The following is a 21,853-nucleotide window of genomic DNA, read 5'->3' on the forward strand; positions in this document are numbered from 1 at the left end:
TTGACAAAGTTAAACACATTCTGATAGATGGCGCTAGTGAATTTTTTCAAAATTTTATTTATATATTCTGCAATGAGCATAATGATAATGAAATGATGATAATATGTGATTTATGATTTATGATTTATATAAAATGACACATGTAGAGAATCAACTCATTGAGCTAAATTTCGACTTCAGGAAGACTTTATTTTTTTTTTGTTCAACATGTTTCAGCAAATGACTGACAGAAATCTTTCAACGAGCGTTCCAATGCTTCGAATGAAGGTCTGGCCGATGGTTCTCGTTGCCAACAGGTTTTCATCAGGCCGTATATTTCGTCGGGACAGCATTCCGGTTGTGTCAATGAATTGCCCTCGTTCAGATAACAAATCACTTGTTCATGTGTAAGGCCATAGTATGGTTGCAATGCATAGGAGAAAATCTCCCACAGCAACACGCCGAAAGACCACACATCGCTGGTGGTCGTGAATCGGCCATACAGTATCGCCTCCAACGGCATCCATCGTATTGGGAGAGCATCGTTGGCAATGTCCGCTCGATAATAATTGGCCGACTTTATCATACGCTGTGAAAGGCCGAAATCGGAAATTTTCACCACGAGTTTATCATCCACCAGACAATTTCTGGTGGCCAAATCTCTGTGCACGAAATGTTTGCTGGACAGATAAACCATGCCGGCAGCAATCTGTCTAGCCACCTTGACCAATTCTTCGGTGGTCATTTTTTTGGGAAAATCAACAAACGCTTCCTGGTTCGGGTGACGAATCACATAGTTTGCTGGGCCCAATGATCGCAAAAACGAAGCCAGATCACCATATGCCATGTATTCGACGAGCAGACACATTGGCTTGCCAAGTGCACAAACGCCCAATAATCGAACGACATTCGGATGGTCAAATTCAGACATGAGTATCGCTTCGCGTTCGAAATCCGATTGCATATCGATACTGGCTTCTTGACGCAATACTTTTACCGCAACCAAAGTGGTGGATTCTTGCTTTGGTTGCTCGTCATTATCATCATTATTATCATTATCATCATCATCATCATGTTTCAACAAGCCAGGTGCTTTTGCTAAAAATACACGGCCAAAAGCTCCACAACCGATATCGCGGACATAGATGATTTTGTTTCGAGGATATTCCAGCGGTTCGAGTTTAGGATTCAGTATGGCCGATGTACAATGATAGGTATTGTTGGATGGCAGTTTCGATAGATCCAAATCGGTGGGCAGACCGCCGCCGCCATTCACTTGCATCGCTGTCGTCGTCATAGTGCTTGCATACAGATTCATCTGATATCGAATTCGACGCACCATCATCGTGATGATGGACGTAACAATCGCTATGAACATGATGACCAATCCGATGCTCAATGGCAAGAGCAATGGATGTTGAGCATGCAACACACTGCTCAACGGTTTGCGAATCAAATTCATCATCACATAACTATACGATCGAAATGACATGATGATGGTTCGGTTATTGTTGCCATGAAGGATTCTGATGCTCGATTCGTAATTATTATCGTGGTCGTTTTTCGGTTCACACGGAGCAATGTCACAATGTTGCCATCGAACGTAGGGATCATTCGTATAACACCATGGTAACGGTTCTTCACCACCGGCATTACGACAATAGTTTTCTGAATGCCAAATCTCCTGGAATACAAACGGCGGTCGATTGTGTGCATGTGGCAATTGTGAGTCCCACCGTTGACACGGTATACCGTGTTTGGTGACATTCACAGTCCCTTGATAGAAACGACCACGACCTTCGATGCAATCTATGGTCGCCTTTTCTTTTCGGAATGTGGTCAGTTCGGCGTGTGTACATTGTTCAGGATTGGTGTGATTCTCGTGCGATGGCAACCACTCACAAACAGGCAGACGGAAATGGCCTCGAGATTTGAAATAGACACCTCTTTGTCGATTATCTTCGAGCAGTGCCCATTCTCGATTGCAGAAAGATTCTCTGATTGCGATACAATCTTCCTGACACAATGGTTTGGCCATCGGAAATTGTTTCGTCCACGAACATTGGGGAAAAGCGTAATGGCACAGTAGTTTTTCAGCTGCACTTTTACACGGCTCTTGTAGTGATGTTATCAATTCTTTCCACAGGTTTTTCACAATCTCCTCATTCATGTTGTTGTTGTTGGTAAAGTCTTCGGCATCGCTCACATTGTAAAAGACCAGGGAATTTTTCGCCACATGACCTCGACATATCTGACCAATGTATGGAGCACAATAGCCACTGGGCACTGCATTCGCCCTTTTCTTTTCTTCTTCCTCTTCTTCCAACTCGATGATCGATTCCAATTGTTCAGTCGGTTCTATATACGGTTGTAGATGATCAAATGTAATGATGATGATTACTATAATACATTCACACAAATCAAACAACAACAACAACCAACATACCTTTGATTTCTTGTACGTAAATTTCGTAGATTCGAACGTCTTGCACTGTTTTGTTCAATGGAGTGAGAAAATTCGATGCTCTACAAGTGATATTCGTAGTGTTGGTCGCATTGAATTGTATGAAAACATTGGAATAATGTTCTTTATCGCCATCGATCAGCTATCGAATGTATCGGTTAGTTGTTGCTATCAATGTCAATTGGAAATCGATCCACCACTTACCGGTTGAAAATCATCACCGTTGAACAATTCAATCTTTGGAGCTGGTTGTCCTCGGGCATTGCATTCGATTGGAACATTTGTGCCTTTCGTAACATTGTACACGAATCGTTGTCCTCCCGTGATTTTGGCGCCAACTTGCAATCATAAATTGAACATAAATTCAAATCATCAATCATCGACCACCAATCACCAATCACTTACATTGAACCGACAGACGTGCCGGCCGTGATACGTCCAGTCCCAGTTCATTACGAGCTGTACATTGATAGACGCCTTCGTCCAGTTCGCTCACATGATCCAGATGCAGACTCGATATCGACCCATTGTCCGGTATGTGGAGCAACGCTTGTCGATGACGTGATAACGGTATCGATTGGCCATTTCGTTGCCAATTTATCGTCAATTGAGAATCGTTGTTGGGCAATGTCCCACACGATAATGTTACGTTGTCTCCGGCAACCACTGTCAACGATTTAGGACCAAACTCAATGCTGGGCACTGGATATGCAAACATTGAACAACAAAATCAATCAATCAATCATGAACCAATCAATCATAAAACACTTGCATTCTTCGCCGACAACAACATCAATCGATAACAACAAAACAATCATCGTGACCATCGCCGTCAAGAAGATTAACAGTTTGATGACGGAAAAAAACCGTCGCTGAAAAGTCATTTCAGAAACCAACAATGACAACATCTGGATTCACTTTGACTGTGTGGATGATGCTTGCACAAGCATTTTATTCGGTTCGACGATTTTTAACAACAAACAAACAAATTGAATCCAAACACTCGAGAATTTTACATATTCAATGCACGTCACTTGTATTCTGATAATTTTTGAACAAACACACACACTGAATATTATTAACTATAATTGGTGAAAAGAGAGAATCGAATAAATTTTTCATTCAAAAACAAGTCATTGAGACTTGTTCTCTATAGACGATTCCGGCCGAATATAAATACCATCTGCCCATCTGATGTTTGCGTCAATAACAGCGATAACTGATGATGATGCTGCTGGAATAAACGAGCCACCCTTATTCATAGATTCATAGCTCGTACTACCGTTCCACACATAGTTGGCCAACTGTACTGTACTGGTTCGGGTCCAGCATTCACAAAGTTTATGTTGTTACTCACATACAACAACATTCGAACGGTGCACATACCATTTAAACGGTTTTTTCCCAAGCCCCCGCGACCACCAACGAAACTTAACTAACAGTCAGTAACTTTTGATTGATTTGGTTGCCTCACTTGGTTTCAACAACAACAACAAAAAATTCACATTCGTGGGTTTGATTTTACACGCAATCTACTGGGGATCGTTATTGTATTGTTGTGCAAAATCATGTTAAATGAATCAATGAATAGATGGATAGATGCATGAATAAATATTCCAAGTTGGCCATTCAGTAGTATAGGCATGTACCAGAATGAGTTTCATATATAATAGCCATCGATGGAGGGAGAAAGTATGCAATTCTCTTCTCTGTCATCATCTAATCTATTCAGTGCACTAGATTCACACAGGGGAAAAACAAATTGTGATCATTCGCTCGCTCTTTTGTTCTTCTGTGTGTGTGTGTGTGATTTAAGCCGTAAATAATGATCCAAACACTGAATCGATAACACTACAATCCGATTTGTTGCCCAACAAGACAAGAATTACACAATTGGCCTATTTTCTCATTCCAGCACTCCAATCATCATTGAGACTTGAGACAACAACTCCCAATTAGTGAATACCAGACAAACATGAAACATTCCAAATGGCTCATTGAATGAATTCTTAATACAATCCCAGCACAACAAAAGACACTTGAACCGACCTAAGGAATAAGGAGCAATGTCTTATCACCAAGTTCAAATTGGAATTTTGTAAGCAAATTGTTTTACTGTATACAGTTGAGACATGCGTAATTTTGCCATTCTATATATAGGCTTTGAGCAAAAAATTAAAAAAAAATTGACATGGAATTTGCAAAATTTCAAGGCGCCAAAATGTTTACATAATGGTTTCGATTGCAATTTGCAACAATGGAACAAAAAATCCAATCGATCAATCCAGTCAATGAATGAAAAAAAATCACAAATCAATCAAAACCAAAGAAAAAAACAATTGTCCAACAATCGATAGTATCGATGATGGAATATACAGATTTTCTGGAACCAAACTGTTGCTCAATCTTTATTGATTTTATTCAAAATTTCCATTTCTATTGATGCATTGTTTTTATTACGTCGACCATGAACTCCTCTGCCGACAAGAATGGCGATTCCATTCCGACATCAAATTCATTGACCAACATTAAATCATCATCATCGGCTTCAATTCATGCCGTCGATGATGCACCTTATTGTGAGAATTGTTTGCAACTTGAATTCTTTAATATCAACTGCACAAAGTGCTTTGCTTCGGTTCACCATGAAACAACCAGCATCTCACAACTGTTGGCCATCGCCAGACAATGGCATCCTGACATTCAAACCAACATGGATCTGCTGATACAGCGAATGTTGGACAAGGGAGCACATCCCGATGACCGCGATCAATTGACTGACATGTAATTACTAATTAGTCACATATAATTATGTTATGTTATGTTATACAATTATTATACAACAACAACAATTTCAATTCACAGGACATTACTGCATTTTGCATGCAAATCAGGCGCCATAGGCATTGGCGATGCAGAGAAAAGTCTAAACTTGGTCGTCACTATGGTTGAAAAACACCAGGCCAATCCGAATTTGATTTGCAAATGGAATGACATGAGTGCATTGCACATAGCCACCTATTTCGATGTTGCACCCATAGTCGGATATTTGGTGACCGTCGTCAAGCCATCGATTATTGATTATCCGAGTCGATATTTAGATTCGCAAACGCCATTGCATATAGCTGCAACAAATCTTTGTCTGCGATCGGCTCGTATTCTGCTATCGTCTGGAGCGAATATTCTACTCAAAGATGATCGAATGAAAACACCACTGGATTGTGTTCCCATTGAAATGAATGAAAATTCATCGATTGAAATGAATCAACCGGACATTTCATTGGAATTGAGAACGATTCTGGAAGAGGCCACTTTAATCATTTCAGGTGAATCAAACTCAACCGACGCTGAATGCATGAAAACGGCAAAAGTTGTACTATCCGCTTTGGGATTGGAAATTGGCGATCGAATCATTGTTGGCAATGCCAAAGTGGGAACCCTGCGTTATTGTGGTATGTATTCTATCATCATCATCATCATCATTATTAATCTACCACCAATTTCAACTCATTACAGGACCCACACAATTTGCAACGGGAATCTGGACAGGCATCCAACTAGACGAGCCCATCGGCAAAAATGATGGCAGTATCGATGGTGTACGATATTTTGTTTGTCCACCAAACTATGGAATTTTCGCACCAATCAATCGCATATCAAAATTAGATACCGACGATTGTGATCTGATGATGATGATGATGATGAATCACAGTTTCGATTCGAAACAACACCACCATGGAAGACAATCAAACCACTACCATTATGGTTATAATCCAATGAATGTACATTCGAAAATCGATACAGGACTCAACACAATCTCTCGCTATAGCCATGTCAATCTAGCATTGTCCTCTTCACGGTCATCGATCAATTCGGAAGACGTTTGCATCGGCAGTAAGGTTTATCTGACCGACAAAAAGACCGGAATCATTCGATTCATGGGACCAACGAAATTTGCTCCCGGTATTTGGTACGGCGTCGAATTGACCAGGCCGATAGGCAAGAACGATGGCTCTGTTCAAGGTGTTCGTTATTTCACTTGCAAACAACGTTATGGCATTTTCGTTTCATTCGCTCGAATCGCTAAAGTAATGTCAAGTTCGAATAGCAAAAATTCTCCCGCACAAATTCGTTCATCACAAGATGTATCGGAATCAGAAGATGATTCAGATATGAGTCTCAATTACAGCGGCACCTCTTCACTTGATCTACTTCAATTCACACAATTGAAAAACACGGAAAGTAAACTGAATAATAGTAATCACCATAATAACAATAATAATGACGATCATAATGTCAAGAATCATAACAAACCGGCCATCAGACGTTCAATGAGTCTATGTCGAAACATTTCTACCACCACCACCACCAAACGTCATTCGGATAAAGGTGAATACATCAGCAACAGCAACAGCTTACCTCATGAGAAATCGTGGCTTCGAATCGGTGTCAATGTTCTCGTCAACGGTATGGTCGGATCGATTCGTTACATTGGACCCGTTCATTTTGCTGCCAAAGGCATCTTTCTTGGCATCGAATTGCGAACACCGAGTGGTAAAAATGATGGTTCAATCGATGGAAAACGTTATTTCACTTGCAAGTAAGTCTCTTTTTTGATAACAACCACAATTGATGATATAAATGTGTTGTCTGAAAAATATAGGCCCAACCATGGTTTATTTGCAAGACCAAAAAAAGTGACCATTCGTGGCATAAACGCAGCAAAACTATTACCTGATTCTCAAAATTAGACCATTATTACTCACAATATTTGATATAGTCCTGTGATATATGTCAGGGAATTGTTATGGTTTTAATAAAATCATAACAATCCCTCAAATCGAAGCCGAAATGATCGAGCATCAAAGGATGCGATAAACATCCAAAAAAGTAAAAATAATATTGTTATGAGAAAATTCTAATAAATGTAAAACACAAACAAAAGATACATTTTAGGGAATTGTTTTGTCTATTACGAAATAGACAAAACAATCATAACCGACATCAAAGGATGCGAAGAACATCCGAAAACTTTGAACATCCGATGGATAAAACAAAACAAATTATAATTCTGAAATTACTATATAAACGAATCTAAAAAGAATAATAAAGTACGATAATTATTGTTGGTGAATTTGAGTGAGAACTGCAATATTGATTTATTTGTTATATATATAATATAATAATTATTTTATGATATCAAACATTCACTCGTGATTAGATGACAAACAAATAATTTTTAAAAAAATTTGACTAGATCAATAAATACAAAAAATAAATTGCAAAAATTGGGCGATACAAAAATTTTGTTCAAAAAATTGAGATCAGATACGAGATTGTCGCCCGAAACCATTCATACCTTTGATTGTTGGACTGCTATTATTATTATTATTAGTAGTAGTAGTAGTACTCCTGGTAAATCCGGGACGAAAATAGGTATCCTGTAGAAGCGCTTGCGAGTGTTTCGCATTTGCTAGACCCATTAGTGGAGCCAATTTTTCGGTTAGTCGACAGAAATTTCGTTCCAATTCTTTGTGATATTCAATTTGTTGTTCTTGTTGTCCATTGATGAGTTGACGATTTTTGGTCAAAGCCTCACCGCATCTATCAACGCAAACATCAGAATTTAAACCAACTATACTATACTAATCAATTTTGGCACAAACCTGGCACAAAAATCTTTGAATGCCACTCGCAGACTATCTTTCAATGGCAAAGTTGGTCGTTGATAACCAGCCGGTATATTCGGCTCATCACTCAGGAATACAAAGGCAATTTCGGCCGGACCTTGATTGACGGTGGTGCCCACACAACCCTGCAGTACCATTTGTAATATTTTAGCATCTACCGGTTCTTGATTGGCTGCATGGGCCAATTCAGTGGTCTTTTTTTGCAAATCTTCAATGGCCACCTCGATCGGCAGCAATGAATGTTGATGTCGATTTTTGACCACTATCCTGGTCTTTACATATGGAAACGCATGTTCCACCGAAAGAATGGTCTTGCGTTTATATTGTTCATAAAGCTGTCCATGTGCTCGACCATCCATCGTGAATGGAGTGGAATAAATGAATCGTTCTATCAATGAATGATTGGCATGAAAAATCATGAGTAGAATCAAATTCAACAATCAAGATAATAATAACATACTGATGTTGTAGTTTCGTTCGTAACAAGTTTTACGTGACTCCAATTCCCACGAATCAAAATACGGTTCCACATAGGTTATCTGAATGTACGCTGTTTTTTAGAGAGTAAAAAACAAAACAAAACAAAACAAATAATAACAACAAACAATCACTCAAATCAAACAACAAACCTTTGTTAGCATCCAATTTGGACATGTCCACATTGTTTGAATCCTTGATCACTTCGACGTTTTTGGACCCGAAACATTTGCCATAAAATGTTTCAAGGCGATTGGCAATTTCTGGCAATTTGGTGAGAAAAGGTTCTTTGTATATAAATTCCTTTTGATTGAGATCATTGAAAAGTTTCCCATAGAAGCCGACACGAAAATAGGTGGCAAACACTCTCTTTCCTTCTTGTTGTTCAATCTTGATGAAAACCTTGTGCAGCCGGTCATGTATGCGGGACAATTCTTTGTAATTGTAATGAGTCTCATGGATGGGCAATAACAATTTGTAAATTTCATTCACAGCTTCATACATTCCGCTGACATCGAAATGTTCGGCCGCACGTTCCAGCAATGCAATCAGACCGGATTCATTCAATGCTGCATTCAGTGACTGTACGCCTTTTTTTGCTTCAAAATCCTCTTTGAAACCAATAAAGCTCACTTTATCGATATTTATGTCCGAATTTGAGTGCAGACTTTCTTCAAAGACATTGGGACACACGCGTTGAAATGCAGCACAGGAAACGGGCAGATAACTTTTACGTGACATTTTATGCAAACACTCGGACACAAGTGCCGCTGCATGAACAAGACATTGTGCAGCTTCAACTTTTTGCGATAATTCCAAATGTTTTTTGGCCATATTCTCCAGCCAAGTTATTCGTAGTTCAGGTGAGTTCTGATAACCTTTGGCCACTCGATACATCAGGTCAAGCAACATTAATGAATCCTTTTCATATTCTTTCATCTGCATCGTGTCCGACAGTATCATGATCAGATTGTATACCAATTCTCGTACCTGATTGGGAAATTGTGTTTCCCGTACACTGTCATCATTCAAGGCATACAACAGAATGTTGTTCAACGCATTACGGATGTTGATTTCATTGAAAGTGAGACTAGTTCCAACCAGTTGACTCAATGACATTGTTATCTGGATTTTGATATGCGAATAATGGCCACTAGATTGATAATATTGCCGCAACAGTAGATAAATCGATGCCGATGCATTTGCTCGAATGGCCAGTGTTTGTGATGCACAATGTTTCAGCAGCAGGTAACATAGTTCCGAACAAAACTCTACATTTGGCAAACCATCGATAAAAAGTAATTCGGGAAAATGATGCAGGATAGCCCGTTGTGAATCGAAAGCGGCTTCCAACACTCGGCTACTTTGTTTCAACGAAAACAACTGAAGCAATGCATGTAATGCACTTGCCACGACAAATTCATCATTACCGTATTTGTTTTTCAAACATAAACTTGTCGACGATGATGATGTTGTTGTCGATGATGATGATGATGATGATGATGAATTGGCGATGAAACTAGAGTTGCATTTGATACGTTGTCGGAAAATGTTCACAATCAATGTGATTGAATCGAGCACTATCAGATTGATCATCGTGCATAGATGGCCTTCAAGGATAATTTCCTCTTCGTAGTTGACCATTTCATTGGTCGAATCATCATCATAAATGGAATGATGATATCGAGTTATGGTCGATCCACGTTTCCAGCGCAATTTCAAATCCCCACCATTATTTGTACTGTGGTCGGCTGGTGCAAAACTTTGCGAGTAATCTCGACGACGAATCAATTCTTTGCGAGCTGGTCCATTTCGAACAGCGTCGTCCAATTTCTGGAATGAATGTTTTCGTATATGTTTGGCACCTTGATATTCGAAAACTCTCATGGCTATTCGAAGCAATTCCAGAAATGCCAACAAACGTTCATTGGAAAATTCATTCAGATATTGAATGAACAAACCATGATCGACATTGCCGATGGTCCACATCAGACATGACAACAATGTCTCAGTGGCTTCTTTGTTGATTGGCTGATATGAAAGTGTTTGCCGATAATTGCTAGGCGATAATAACTTGTGGCCACTGGAACAACTGTTGTTCTGTGTGGATGAAGATGATGATCCGATGGCCATGGCGATTGAATTCTCAATGAACAATGATCCATAGCTGTCCAACTGATCGTGACGTAGTTGTGTTTTGGATGAATTGGCTATTTTTCGTTTACGACTTTCGCAAGCCGAATAGAAACAATTATCTTTCGTGTCGTGTAACTGATCAATAACATCGATCATGATGCCAATCAGAGGTAAAAATAGACAAGCTGCTCGATGTCTGATGTTGACATCTATGAAATGCAAAAAAAAGTTTAAACAAATATAAAAAAAATTATATGTGTAAAAACTCACCCTTGAAACGATGATCCCAATCGAATGCATTTAGTATGGATTGTATCAGATCAGCAGCACGATTCTGGAGCCAATCTTTGGGCATAGTGAATGACTCTAGTAGGACACAGAACACTAGACCAATGAGCCAATGTTGTCGTCGGTAATCATCAGTCAATTCGGAATAGGGTCGAATACGATCAAATATTAAATTTGAAAAAATGTTACTGTCCAACATTTCTTTGGTCAACGAAAAGGATGGTGAAAATTTGGCATTACAATTGTTGACATTGGAACTTTGTTCCAACGCAGCAAACAACGGCGTTCCGAATGCAAGATTAAGAGCGACAAAATGTTCGTGACCACAGATGATTCGCAGGAATGATACTTTCATTTCAAACAATTCGTCATTAATTTTCGCCTGTCGATTCTTGTCATTCGAGTCCATTTCTTTGTTACTGATCGATGATGACGTGGGAAAGACGGACACTGTTGAAGCGTTACTAATTTTAGTCAGATAAATTTTAATCACACTAAACACATAATGTCGATCGACGATTGAAAGAAGATCACGGATGAAAAATGCTAACGAACCATTAAGAACACTGGCCGAAAATGATTGATTCAAAGGTGAATGCACCATTGTTGTCACCGATTGCTGCTGATAATGATGATGTCTATGTTTGGCTCGAATTTGCTGAACCATATAATCACCAATTCTATGAACCAATCTGTTTAGGTTATTCTTCAGATATCGATCAACCGGTAAACGAGGTACAATTTTCGAGTTTGATGTCAACGAAACGGTGATGCACAAGCTTTTGAAAATCAAATCAAAAAACAAAAACGAATATTTGTACAGATTTTCCATGGTCGATTCGTTCGAATGTTCTTTAGACAGCCATTGCATGACAATCTCCTCGTGAAACGTTGATTTTGATATTTCTTCCTGGTTTTTCTCATGCGAATCACCGGGATGATAATGATGATGATGATGGTGGTTGTTTGTTTCTGGTTGTGGGAAAATTGCTTGATAGTGAATGAATGTGGCCACAATACCGGATCGCATGAGGTGATAATCACCGGCATAAAGTTTCGAGTTTATTTTGGCCACGATTGAAACCAATGTTTCGAATACTAATGATTTGAATTGTTTGGAAACTTTGTTCTTGAATTCATTGATGGTGAACAAAGATGATGGCGGTCTAACCATGAGCATTATTAATCGATTCAATATGATGTGAACAAATTTCACCAGCGAATCAATATTCGAATTCTGTAGACCAGTGATGGCTAGACAAAATTCTTCATACAAATTATCCGAATGTAACAAACTAGACATTTGATTGTGGCTTTCTAGCAAAGATGTGATTCGAAAAAAACGATCCACATGAGCATCTTGCGCAAATATGCTCGAATAAGAATCAATGTGAACTACAAACAATGGTTTTCGGTTATCAATCCATTTGAGATTGGCCATTGCTTCCATGTCATTCGGGTTGAGAAACGAATAACCGGCTGTAGGCATTTCCGAAACGATGGGCAATGAAAACGTTCCGGTTTGAAGACAATCATCACGTAGTAATGGTAGCCATGAATAGCCCACAATTTCATCGATTGGTACGTCGTTTTTAGGTTTTGTATGCACATGAATGAACGTGAACAATAAATGTGTCTGTTTATTCAGCTGTGATGGCAAACGTATTTTGAATTCTTCGGAAAAATTCGGATTACGATTGTGATAATTGATTGATGTGTATGCTTCGGACAAGTACTCTGGACAACTTGATTTACCGAAAATCACACACATGGCACTGAATTTCTCCTCCGATGACAGTATCTGTACTTTGACCGTTACATTTCGTGCTGAATTTTGTCTGGATGTGAAATTGACACTTCTTGGATACACATAAAGAAGATTACGATGTTCCTGGTGCGGTATCAATAGGTCTCGAAATTCAAGAATCTCTTTGATCGGACTGGCACGATCATCAGTGTACGGATGGAGACGAACCAATTCAGGATTGACGCGACATTTGATTGAATTCTCATCACGAATCGGACTAATGTCCAGTTTGAATGTACTGGGTATGTGGCGAACACGTTTAGAGTTGAGTGATGAACGTCCGAATTCGACCAGGAATTTATAGAGATCTTCATCGCTGAATTTTTCAGCCTCATGACGATAGAAAATTCTGCTTGTTATTGTCACCGGTTTGAATTGACTATATGCTTGACACAAATCTTCCGATGTCATCGAAGTGGATCGTTTATCCATCGTAGAATAATTCGATGTGGTTGAAATGGCCGAATTTGATGAATAATTGGAAATATTTGACGTCATTGTCAAATGCCTTTCGAGCGAACCTTTTCGCACAAAGCTGGATGTACATTCATTGGCAATCCTTTTAAGACTATCCAAACTATTCGAACTGTTACGGTTACCATTCAACATTGATTCACCACCTTCTTTATCGGCAGGCGTTGTTGCTGTAGTTCCAAAACAATTGCCCAATACATCGACCAATGGAAACACTGCCCAGGCGAAAAACATTCGATAACGGCCTAAACGTTCACAATTGTTTTTGATGGCCATTTTCAATTTTTCCATTTTGTTCGAATCATCCGGTGGTCGTTGGTATGTTTCAATCAGATCATTTATATCGCTCTGAAATATTTTCTCCAATTTAATCACAAAATACATGTCAGGACTAAGATGACTTAGGCTAAAAATGGCCGATTTCGATAATGTCGACAAATCTTGATACGATACATGCGATTGTAGTAAATGTTTCATTGATTCTACAGTACAACAACAACAACAACAACAAAAAAAATAAAATAAAAGGTCATTGTTTTTATTCAAAATCCTGTACCTGAATTGAGATCGAAATGGAAATTTTCCGTTATTTTTCTCTTTGCTTTCGAATCATAGATTGCTATCGAAGCAAACAACGGCTCAATAGGAACATCCATTTCGAGTGAAAGGCATTTCAGTCGAAAGCGATAACGAGGAACATCGGATGGCGGTGATATCAATGGCCTGTGTTCAATGACATCATCTGACTGTTGCAATCGATAAAGACAAAATAGAGCAAGTGCATCGTTGTCCTGTTGTTCGGCGGTTAGGTCACAATTCTTCACGTGAACTTGAGTGAAATATTGATCATAATTTTTTTCCAAAATATTCTGTATATGAGCATCGGTGTTTTGAGCATTTTTGATGAAAAACAATTGTTTTCTATTCAAAATTGATTTATCATCATCATCATCATCATTAAGTTGTTCGGCATCGATAAATGTCCAGCTATTACGATTCTGGTGAAGGGTAATGTTATCACAAATATTTGGTTCGTTTTGTTCACTTGAATACTCTATGGCTAATGGTGTACGAGAGCCTCGTTCATCATCACCATCACCATCACCAACACCAACAACACCACCACCATCATTATCATCATCGGCGATAAAATCCTCTTCATCCGATGCTAATGGTGGTCGTATGGTGGATGATGATGAAATCAGTGATTGAGGACGAGGTGTATTCCTTGTCGACAATGTTGAACACGAATAAATTGTGTTTGGTGTTTGTGATTCAATCACCGATAATGATTCATTATTTGTTCGCGATGAACATTTCGAATCCACTTCATAGTGTTGACGTTTCAGCTGTTTGAAACGTTCTTTTCGTTCCAATTTCAGATCCAATGTGGCGACATTCTTTTCATATCGTTTAATGACAATCAATGATTTCAGATTACATGCACCAATACATTGAATGTAGGGATCTTCGGATATTTTAAGATTATGGAATTCGGGCAAAGATTCTGGTTCTAATGTTCGTATTGGTGGTTGATATTTTTCAACCATAACATCATCGAATGGAAATAGTAATACTGAACGTAGCTGTTCGGCAATACGAGCCGAATGTTTTGCGACAAAATCTTCATAATCATCAATAGGATCGACCAGATCATTGATCCAAGTGTCACCATATAAACTGTTGTTTATTGAATTGATTGTCGAATTTTCTTCGCTGATGGCATTCTGATGACACAGGATTGTCATCATGGCTTTTTCATCAAAACAATCCTCATCACCGTTGCTATTGTTGTTGTTATTATTATTCGTGATAACTGATGCTGTAGTCGATGCGGCAGCTAAAATCTTGGCCAACCTATGACGAATATCGACATTGCTATCTCTGTACAAAAAAAATATGAACGAATTTGATCAACATTCTCTCAATCAATCAATTAGTGAATCTTACTTGATTATTTTACTGGCAAAAGCTCTACGGCCTGTCATCGACATTGTTTATTCATGGAAAAGGCTGGTAAACATTTAAAAATAAAAAAAAATTCTACAAATTGTGCGTTACATGCCAATGATTTGTCATTCACAATATACTTCAATGTTTTGTTGCTCTTTCGTTTGCTGTGTTGTCTTTACCATCATTGAAATTAAAATTAAATTATTACAAAATTACAATGCTATTTGAAAGTGGCAGGCATAGTCAGAACACAATTGTCAACGATTTTATCATCACCGTCATTATTAAAATATCAGCCAAATGAACGGAAATCACTGATATTGATAAAAATTCTTATGGTTCAAGAATCACACATTACATGTTGGTGGATCATGAATTGCAACAGCATGTTTTGTGTGGTCGTCCTTCCAATGTTCGATTGAACGAATGATGAATGATTATGAATGGACATTGAATAAAATCATCAACAGCAAAGCAGACAACAACCAGATTCGTAGGCGTGTTTGAATCCAATATGAATGTGGAAAAGCGCCTCTCTCTCTCTCTCTCTCTCTTGATTGCTCTCTTGCTCAATTTCTTCGTTGTACACGCATCCACAATTCTATTCAAACAGTAAAGTTGTATATTGAATGAATATTCATCCAATCGATTAATTAATCAATCAATTAGTTGAATGACACAAAATCATCACCACTCATTGTGATACTAAACAATGATCATTTCGATGAAAGGATTCGATCCGTCTATTTCAACATGATGATGCACTCTTCTGTGGATACTGGATTCTGGATAATGTGATGATTTTATTTACAATACACAAACAATATTTACATTTAAAAGCGCGGTTTATATTCAGTCCAACAATTCAATCAAATGTCATCAAACTCGGAAAAAGACGATAGCCAAAGTGATGCTAGCGAATCATCGAGCATTAACGACAATGTTGAAAACGATGAGAAAGATAGCGGTAAGTTCAGATCGAACCAGATTGACACAATTGATTATCAATACATTGATTGATAGGTCCTGAAACACCACCACCATTACCGAACAAGAGACGTAAAGTGATTCCATTCGAAAAGATTTACCTGGATAATCTGCCACAAAGTGAAGCTTATGAACGTAGTTATATGCATCGAGATCCAATCAAATTTGTGCTGGTCGCACGAAACACTCATTTTATCGTCACAGCAAGCATTGATGGCCACATTAAATTCTGGAAAAAGAAAGCAATTGGCGTTGAATTCGTCAAACACTTTCGTGTTCACCTGGGCACGATCGTCGACATGAGCATCAATAATCCACTTGGCTCATTGTTGGCCACCATTTCTGATGATAAATCATTGAAAATTTTCGATATCATCAATTTCGACATGATCAATATGAACAAATTGGAATTTAAACCAGGCTGTGTTGAATGGTGTTATACAACCATGTCGGCCATGGGTGGTGTTCATGATCCATTCCCAGTCATAGCTGTATCCGATTCGGAATCAAACAAAATCTATACATTCGAAGCGACAAGTTCGACCAATCAACCACTACAGGTGTTGGATCGTATTCACATGAGCCCAGTAGTTCGAATGCGTTTCAATGCAGCTCACTCAACGATGGTGTCGGTCGATCAGAATGGAATGCTCGATTATTGGGGCACTCATCGCAGTGATTATCGATTTCCATCACAAATTGTTCGGTTTGAAAGTAAAATGGACACTGATTTGTATCAACTGGCCAAATGCAATCAAACACCTCATGATATAGCATTCTCATTGGATGGACAACACATGGCAATGATATGTTCGGATCGAAAGATTCGTGTTTTCCGTTTCTTGACCGGCAAAATGTTACGCGTGTATGATGAAAGCCTTCAATCGATCACATTGCTACAGCAATCACAACAACAATTGCCCAATATGGAATTTGGTCGTCGTATGGCCATCGAACGTGATCTCGAGAAAAGTGAATCATTTCAAACGGAAAGGATTATTTTCGATGATTCTGGCTATTATCTAATCTATCCCACAATGCTCGGTAAGTAAAATAAGATCTATTCTACAATTTGTTCATTGTTATCGTCTTTATTCATTGGTCTTCAGGCATCAAAATACTGAATTGGTATACGAATAAATTGGTCAAAATGATTGGCAAGGGAGAAAATTTTCGGCCATTATCAGTTGCTCTTCATCAACAGATTGCCGATCTGAAAACAAGCAAAGGTGTATTGACTCCTGAGATGATTACAGCCAATAATCCGACACTTGAACAAGCAGCTCATTCCGATCCGACATTATTTTGCACCGGATTTCGTAAGAATCGATTCTACATGTTCACCAAACGAGAACCTGATGATTCGGCCATGAATTCTTCGGCAACGGCAGAAGATGGCGTTCTCACCGGATTAGAACGAGATGTATTCAATGAGAAACCATCACGGGAAGATATGATTGCGGCAACCACTTCGGAATCGAGTGGTGGACAAAAATTGTCCGAAAATGTTGTCATTCACACCACAATGGGTGATATACAGGTGAAATTGTTCGCCAAAGATTGTCCGAAAACGGTGGAGAATTTCGTCACCCATAGTCGTAATGGTTACTATAACAATCACATATTCCATCGTGTTATACGACAATTCATGATACAAACAGGCGATCCCACTGGAACCGGTACTGGTGGTGCTTCCATTTGGGGCGCTGAATTCGAAGACGAGATAGTGCCACACTTGAAACATGATAAACCGTTCACATTATCCATGGCCAATGCTGGTCCCAACACGAATGGATCCCAATTTTTCATAACGGTCATTGCAACACCTTGGCTGGATGGCAAACATACAGTATTTGGTCGTGTCACCAAAGGCATGGAGGTAGTACAGGCCATCAGTCAGATTCGAACACACCCCAAAACGGACAAACCATATGATGATGTTAAAATTTTGAATATTCAAGTCAAATGAACAATCTGATTAGTTATTGTGTTAGTTTTTTATTATTTATGATATACTGTTCAATTGAACAAAATTAAATCATCATCATTTCATTATGTATTATGTATGACTAGATTCTTTCAATTTATCCATCACTCATCATTCAATCGTGTCGAACGCGGCAAGACCAAATTGTTCGGGTCGAAATTGTTCCATTGAATTCAATATGATTGATGGTTGTACCGATGATAAACTATTACGATCCAATTTTGGATCCGGTATGAAAACCGTCTGACAACCGGCTGCTATGGCTGAACGCAATCCGGTGGGTGAATCTTCGAATGCCAATACTTGCTGCGGCTGCAATGAATGTCCATTCTCGAAACGTTCAATACAAACCAGATAAGGTGTTGGATGTGGTTTATTTCGTTCGCCAACATCTGGATCGGAACCAGCAATTACAAAATGATGAAACATGTTTCCTGGACTAAAGAAATCAGTGAATGGCTCTGTCTATAATGAAATGGATGAAATCATGGACATTAATCGAGTGATAATAATAATCACATATCACAATCACATACTTTATATCGAAATGTGTCTTCCATACAACCGGTGCAGACAGCCATCGGGATATCATGTTTGGCCAGATGTGTGACTAGCCGTTTGACACCGGGTAATAATTGTACTCCACATCCATCGATTTCACCTTGTACATAGGATTTAAAACGTGATAAAACTTTGCCAATGTATTCGGCAGGTTCGATTGGTAAGTGAAAATGTTCAATGATGATTGGAGCAGATTTTTGCAAATGCAAACCCAATGTTTTCGATCGAATATCCCAATCGAATGATTTGCCAAATTCATTGAGGACATCGTTGGTCGATCTGAAAAGATGTTTCTCCGAATCAATCAATGTTCCATCAAGATCAAAAATGACATGTGTCACCGGTCTCATTGTTTCGAACAATTGTACAATTATGTTCTTCTCTTGAGAAATGATCATCCGAAAATGGTAAATAATAAAACTCAATTTGCAATGTACTGGTGGCAGATTTATATTCAAATTACCACCATTATCATGATTCTTCTTTCAATATGTTCGTTTTCCACGTATATATAGAATATTGTGGTCGGTGTCAGTGATCAATACAAAGTCATATTTGGCAATGACTCCAGGCTGTGATATGTGGAAACTATGTCTATGTTGTTGGCTATGTTCAATTCGGATGCTGATGTCATAATCAAGCAAAGGAAATGAATTTCTCGATAAAATGTCGAAACTTTATCAAATTGACGCAACAAACAATTAGTTCGACCGCTACTATTTGTTTTCGAGGTGAAACGTTAGAAACGTTCCCGGAAAAATATTCCGGATAAACCACGACCATTTTACAGAATATATGAACAGTGTTTCAGAATTACATCTATCGTCTAATTTCGTTTTTATAAATTTTTATTCAAATTCTTTTTCAACAAATTCTTTATGACAAGAGTTATAGATAAAAATCAGTTCATTTTCAATAGATTTTTAGAACCATGGTAGTTTGATTGATCAGTTTACGGAAAATTATTGAAATTTTGTAGAAATACTAAACGCGTCAAAAGCGAACAATGACTGTATCGAACATTTATATGAATGGTGCCAAATAATTTGGCTCGTAGACGGACACACTCACAATCGACAAATATATTGTTAAAAGGGGAAACGAATTGTGGCAAACATGTTTCGGTTTGGAATCTAATTTCTTCTTCAGTTTACTCAAGATTATCATCGCACAGTGTCAAGGTCAACATCGGCATCATTGCATTTCTGTAGCTGTCAATTTTCCATCAACACGTGTGTGTTTTGTTGTGTCATTTGACAGTTTTACAACAAAAAAAATTGACCATTTTTCATCATCCAATTTTATTTTATAAATCATGGACAAAATAGCTTTAACACGATTAAGTGAAGAACGAAAAGCATGGCGAAAAGATCATCCGTTCGTAAGTATTGTTTATTTTGAAATTGATGATGATAATCAACATTTCAATTATACAGGGTTTTTTCGCTAAACCGGTAAAAAATCCAGATGGTACATATAATCTACAAGAATGGGAATGTGCTATCCCCGGAAAAAATGGAGTGAGTATTTTACATCTCTCTATATATATAAATGACTACTGAAATTACTGATGAATTACTGTTAATCTCGAATAGACATCATGGGAAGGTGGTCTTTATAAGCTTAAAATGTATTTCAAAGATGATTATCCGTCCACACCACCTAAATGTAAATTCGAACCACCATTATTTCATCCGAATGTATATCCAAGCGGTACCGTATGTCTATCATTATTGGACGAGGAAAAAGATTGGCGACCATCCACCACAATTAAACAGATTCTAATCGGCATACAAGAATTACTCAACGAACCCAATGTTAAGGATCCAGCTCAAGCTGAAGCATACACTTTCTATTGGTAAGATTTGCCTGTTCACACACATTGTCGATCTAATCAACAATTATCTATCTATCCATCTAGTAATGATAAAACCGAATATGAACGTCGTGTACGTAATCAAGCTAAAATGAATACACCGAAAAATTAAGCATTAATCAAGTGAAAAACATTCAACATTTTATAACATTCTAACACATTATTTTATTATTATTATTATTGTGTGTTAGCAATTATCAAATTGTATTGGTAAAGTAATAATAAAAAACAAAAATAAATTCATCATTTCCAAAAATCTGGATTTTGTTTGAAATTTCTCATGAATTTGCCATACCAATCATTGATTGTTGATAATGGCACTAGTTGTTGATTTGGATTGGCACCAATGTTTGTTGCAAACAATTGTAAACTATTCGAAAATGATGAACAATAATTGTATAGATTTTCGGCCATTTTTGTTGCAAATTGTTCCAATTTGGTGCCAGAATCGGCTGTGGTCATTGTGGATGGATCAGCTGTCATTTGAGCAACCGATATTTTCGATTCAATCGATATGCCAATCTGGGCAACATGGGAAATGATGGGCTGTACATATCCAAAACTACCACCAACACCACCACCACCACCAGCAGCAGCAGCAGCAACTAATCCAGATGAACCTAAATTCAATGACTAAAACATTAATCATTCAAATTCATTCGATATAAATGATTGATTACCAGTGGTCATTTGTTTCAATTTGTTAATTTTGAAAATTGCCGATGGTTTTTCATTGCAAATATAGCCCAGATATATCCATGATGGCGGTGATGATGGATCGGGAAAGCTAAAAAATACTGCACCAGCCATATCGGCTGGCAATGGTACCATGCCGGTAAGGAAAACAACAATGTGATTGATAGCATCAGCATTCGGTATCGTTATTAGAAATTTGCTCGGTTCCACTTGTTGAAAATCCGTTTGCACCTAAATGAATCCAGTCGTTTTATGGATGTTTTATATTCATGTTTATCAACAATTATCCTACCAAACGTCCAGATACAATCACGGCGAATGTATTTGCCATTTCATTTAGTTAATTGTCGTTATCGTTATTATTTGAATAAAAATTGAAAATAATTTCAAAAAACAAACACATTCGGCCAGCAACCAATATTGCAATATGGAAATGCTCATAAATGATAGGATAGGATACAGTGCTGCTTCTGCTAAC

The 21,853-nt window shown here is 38.1% G+C and overlaps 7 protein-coding genes across 7 annotated transcripts; 3 read left to right on the top strand and 4 right to left on the bottom strand.

Annotated features, from left to right (window-relative positions):
• Nucleotides 1–37: 37 nt before the first annotated feature.
• Nucleotides 38–3,857, bottom strand: LOC124490600 (tyrosine-protein kinase transmembrane receptor Ror2). The gene is made up of 6 exons (XM_075734513.1): nucleotides 3,830–3,857; nucleotides 3,216–3,757; nucleotides 2,849–3,145; nucleotides 2,648–2,781; nucleotides 2,426–2,585; nucleotides 38–2,337 (listed from the first exon to the last, which is right to left on the bottom strand). The coding sequence occupies exons 2-6, from the start codon at nucleotides 3,349–3,351 to the stop codon at nucleotides 203–205; spliced, it is 2,862 nt and encodes a 953-aa protein (XP_075590628.1). The 5' UTR covers nucleotides 3,352–3,757; nucleotides 3,830–3,857; the 3' UTR covers nucleotides 38–202.
• Nucleotides 3,858–4,413: 556 nt separating this feature from the next.
• On the top strand, nucleotides 4,414–7,584 carry LOC124490240 (CAP-Gly domain-containing linker protein 3). Its single transcript, XM_047052712.2, has 5 exons — nucleotides 4,414–4,541; nucleotides 4,604–5,227; nucleotides 5,309–5,895; nucleotides 5,960–7,043; nucleotides 7,107–7,584. The coding sequence occupies exons 2-5, from the start codon at nucleotides 4,911–4,913 to the stop codon at nucleotides 7,192–7,194; spliced, it is 2,076 nt and encodes a 691-aa protein (XP_046908668.2). The 5' UTR covers nucleotides 4,414–4,541; nucleotides 4,604–4,910; the 3' UTR covers nucleotides 7,195–7,584.
• LOC124490237 (dedicator of cytokinesis protein 6-like) lies at nucleotides 7,570–15,788 on the bottom strand. The gene is made up of 7 exons (XM_047052701.2): nucleotides 15,266–15,788; nucleotides 13,872–15,199; nucleotides 11,017–13,797; nucleotides 8,763–10,955; nucleotides 8,594–8,683; nucleotides 8,110–8,521; nucleotides 7,570–8,047 (listed from the first exon to the last, which is right to left on the bottom strand). Exons 1-7 carry the CDS (start codon nucleotides 15,307–15,309, stop codon nucleotides 7,768–7,770), a joined length of 7,128 nt encoding a protein of 2,375 aa, XP_046908657.2. The 5' UTR covers nucleotides 15,310–15,788; the 3' UTR covers nucleotides 7,570–7,767.
• A 47-nt stretch (nucleotides 15,789–15,835) lies between these two features.
• On the top strand, nucleotides 15,836–18,312 carry LOC124490242 (peptidylprolyl isomerase domain and WD repeat-containing protein 1). The gene is made up of 3 exons (XM_047052713.2): nucleotides 15,836–16,235; nucleotides 16,292–17,299; nucleotides 17,365–18,312. Exons 1-3 carry the CDS (start codon nucleotides 16,142–16,144, stop codon nucleotides 18,222–18,224), a joined length of 1,962 nt encoding a protein of 653 aa, XP_046908669.2. The 5' UTR covers nucleotides 15,836–16,141; the 3' UTR covers nucleotides 18,225–18,312.
• LOC124490243 (pseudouridine-5'-phosphatase) lies at nucleotides 18,241–19,559 on the bottom strand. The gene is made up of 2 exons (XM_047052714.2): nucleotides 18,779–19,559; nucleotides 18,241–18,707 (listed from the first exon to the last, which is right to left on the bottom strand). The coding sequence occupies exons 1-2, from the start codon at nucleotides 19,199–19,201 to the stop codon at nucleotides 18,354–18,356; spliced, it is 777 nt and encodes a 258-aa protein (XP_046908670.2). The 5' UTR covers nucleotides 19,202–19,559; the 3' UTR covers nucleotides 18,241–18,353.
• Nucleotides 19,560–19,861: 302 nt separating this feature from the next.
• Nucleotides 19,862–20,935, top strand: lwr (ubiquitin conjugating enzyme lesswright). The gene is made up of 4 exons (XM_047052717.2): nucleotides 19,862–20,184; nucleotides 20,240–20,323; nucleotides 20,399–20,661; nucleotides 20,725–20,935. Exons 1-4 carry the CDS (start codon nucleotides 20,119–20,121, stop codon nucleotides 20,789–20,791), a joined length of 480 nt encoding a protein of 159 aa, XP_046908673.1. The 5' UTR covers nucleotides 19,862–20,118; the 3' UTR covers nucleotides 20,792–20,935.
• LOC124490244 (protein OPI10 homolog) lies at nucleotides 20,828–21,834 on the bottom strand. Its single transcript, XM_047052715.2, has 3 exons — nucleotides 21,668–21,834; nucleotides 21,360–21,606; nucleotides 20,828–21,299 (listed from the first exon to the last, which is right to left on the bottom strand). Exons 1-3 carry the CDS (start codon nucleotides 21,704–21,706, stop codon nucleotides 20,923–20,925), a joined length of 663 nt encoding a protein of 220 aa, XP_046908671.2. The 5' UTR covers nucleotides 21,707–21,834; the 3' UTR covers nucleotides 20,828–20,922.
• Nucleotides 21,835–21,853: the final 19 nt, after the last annotated feature.

Source organism: Dermatophagoides farinae, chromosome 10 (assembly GCF_024713945.1).
Source record: "Dermatophagoides farinae isolate YC_2012a chromosome 10, ASM2471394v1, whole genome shotgun sequence".
NCBI classification, from domain to species: domain Eukaryota; kingdom Metazoa; phylum Arthropoda; class Arachnida; order Sarcoptiformes; family Pyroglyphidae; genus Dermatophagoides; species Dermatophagoides farinae.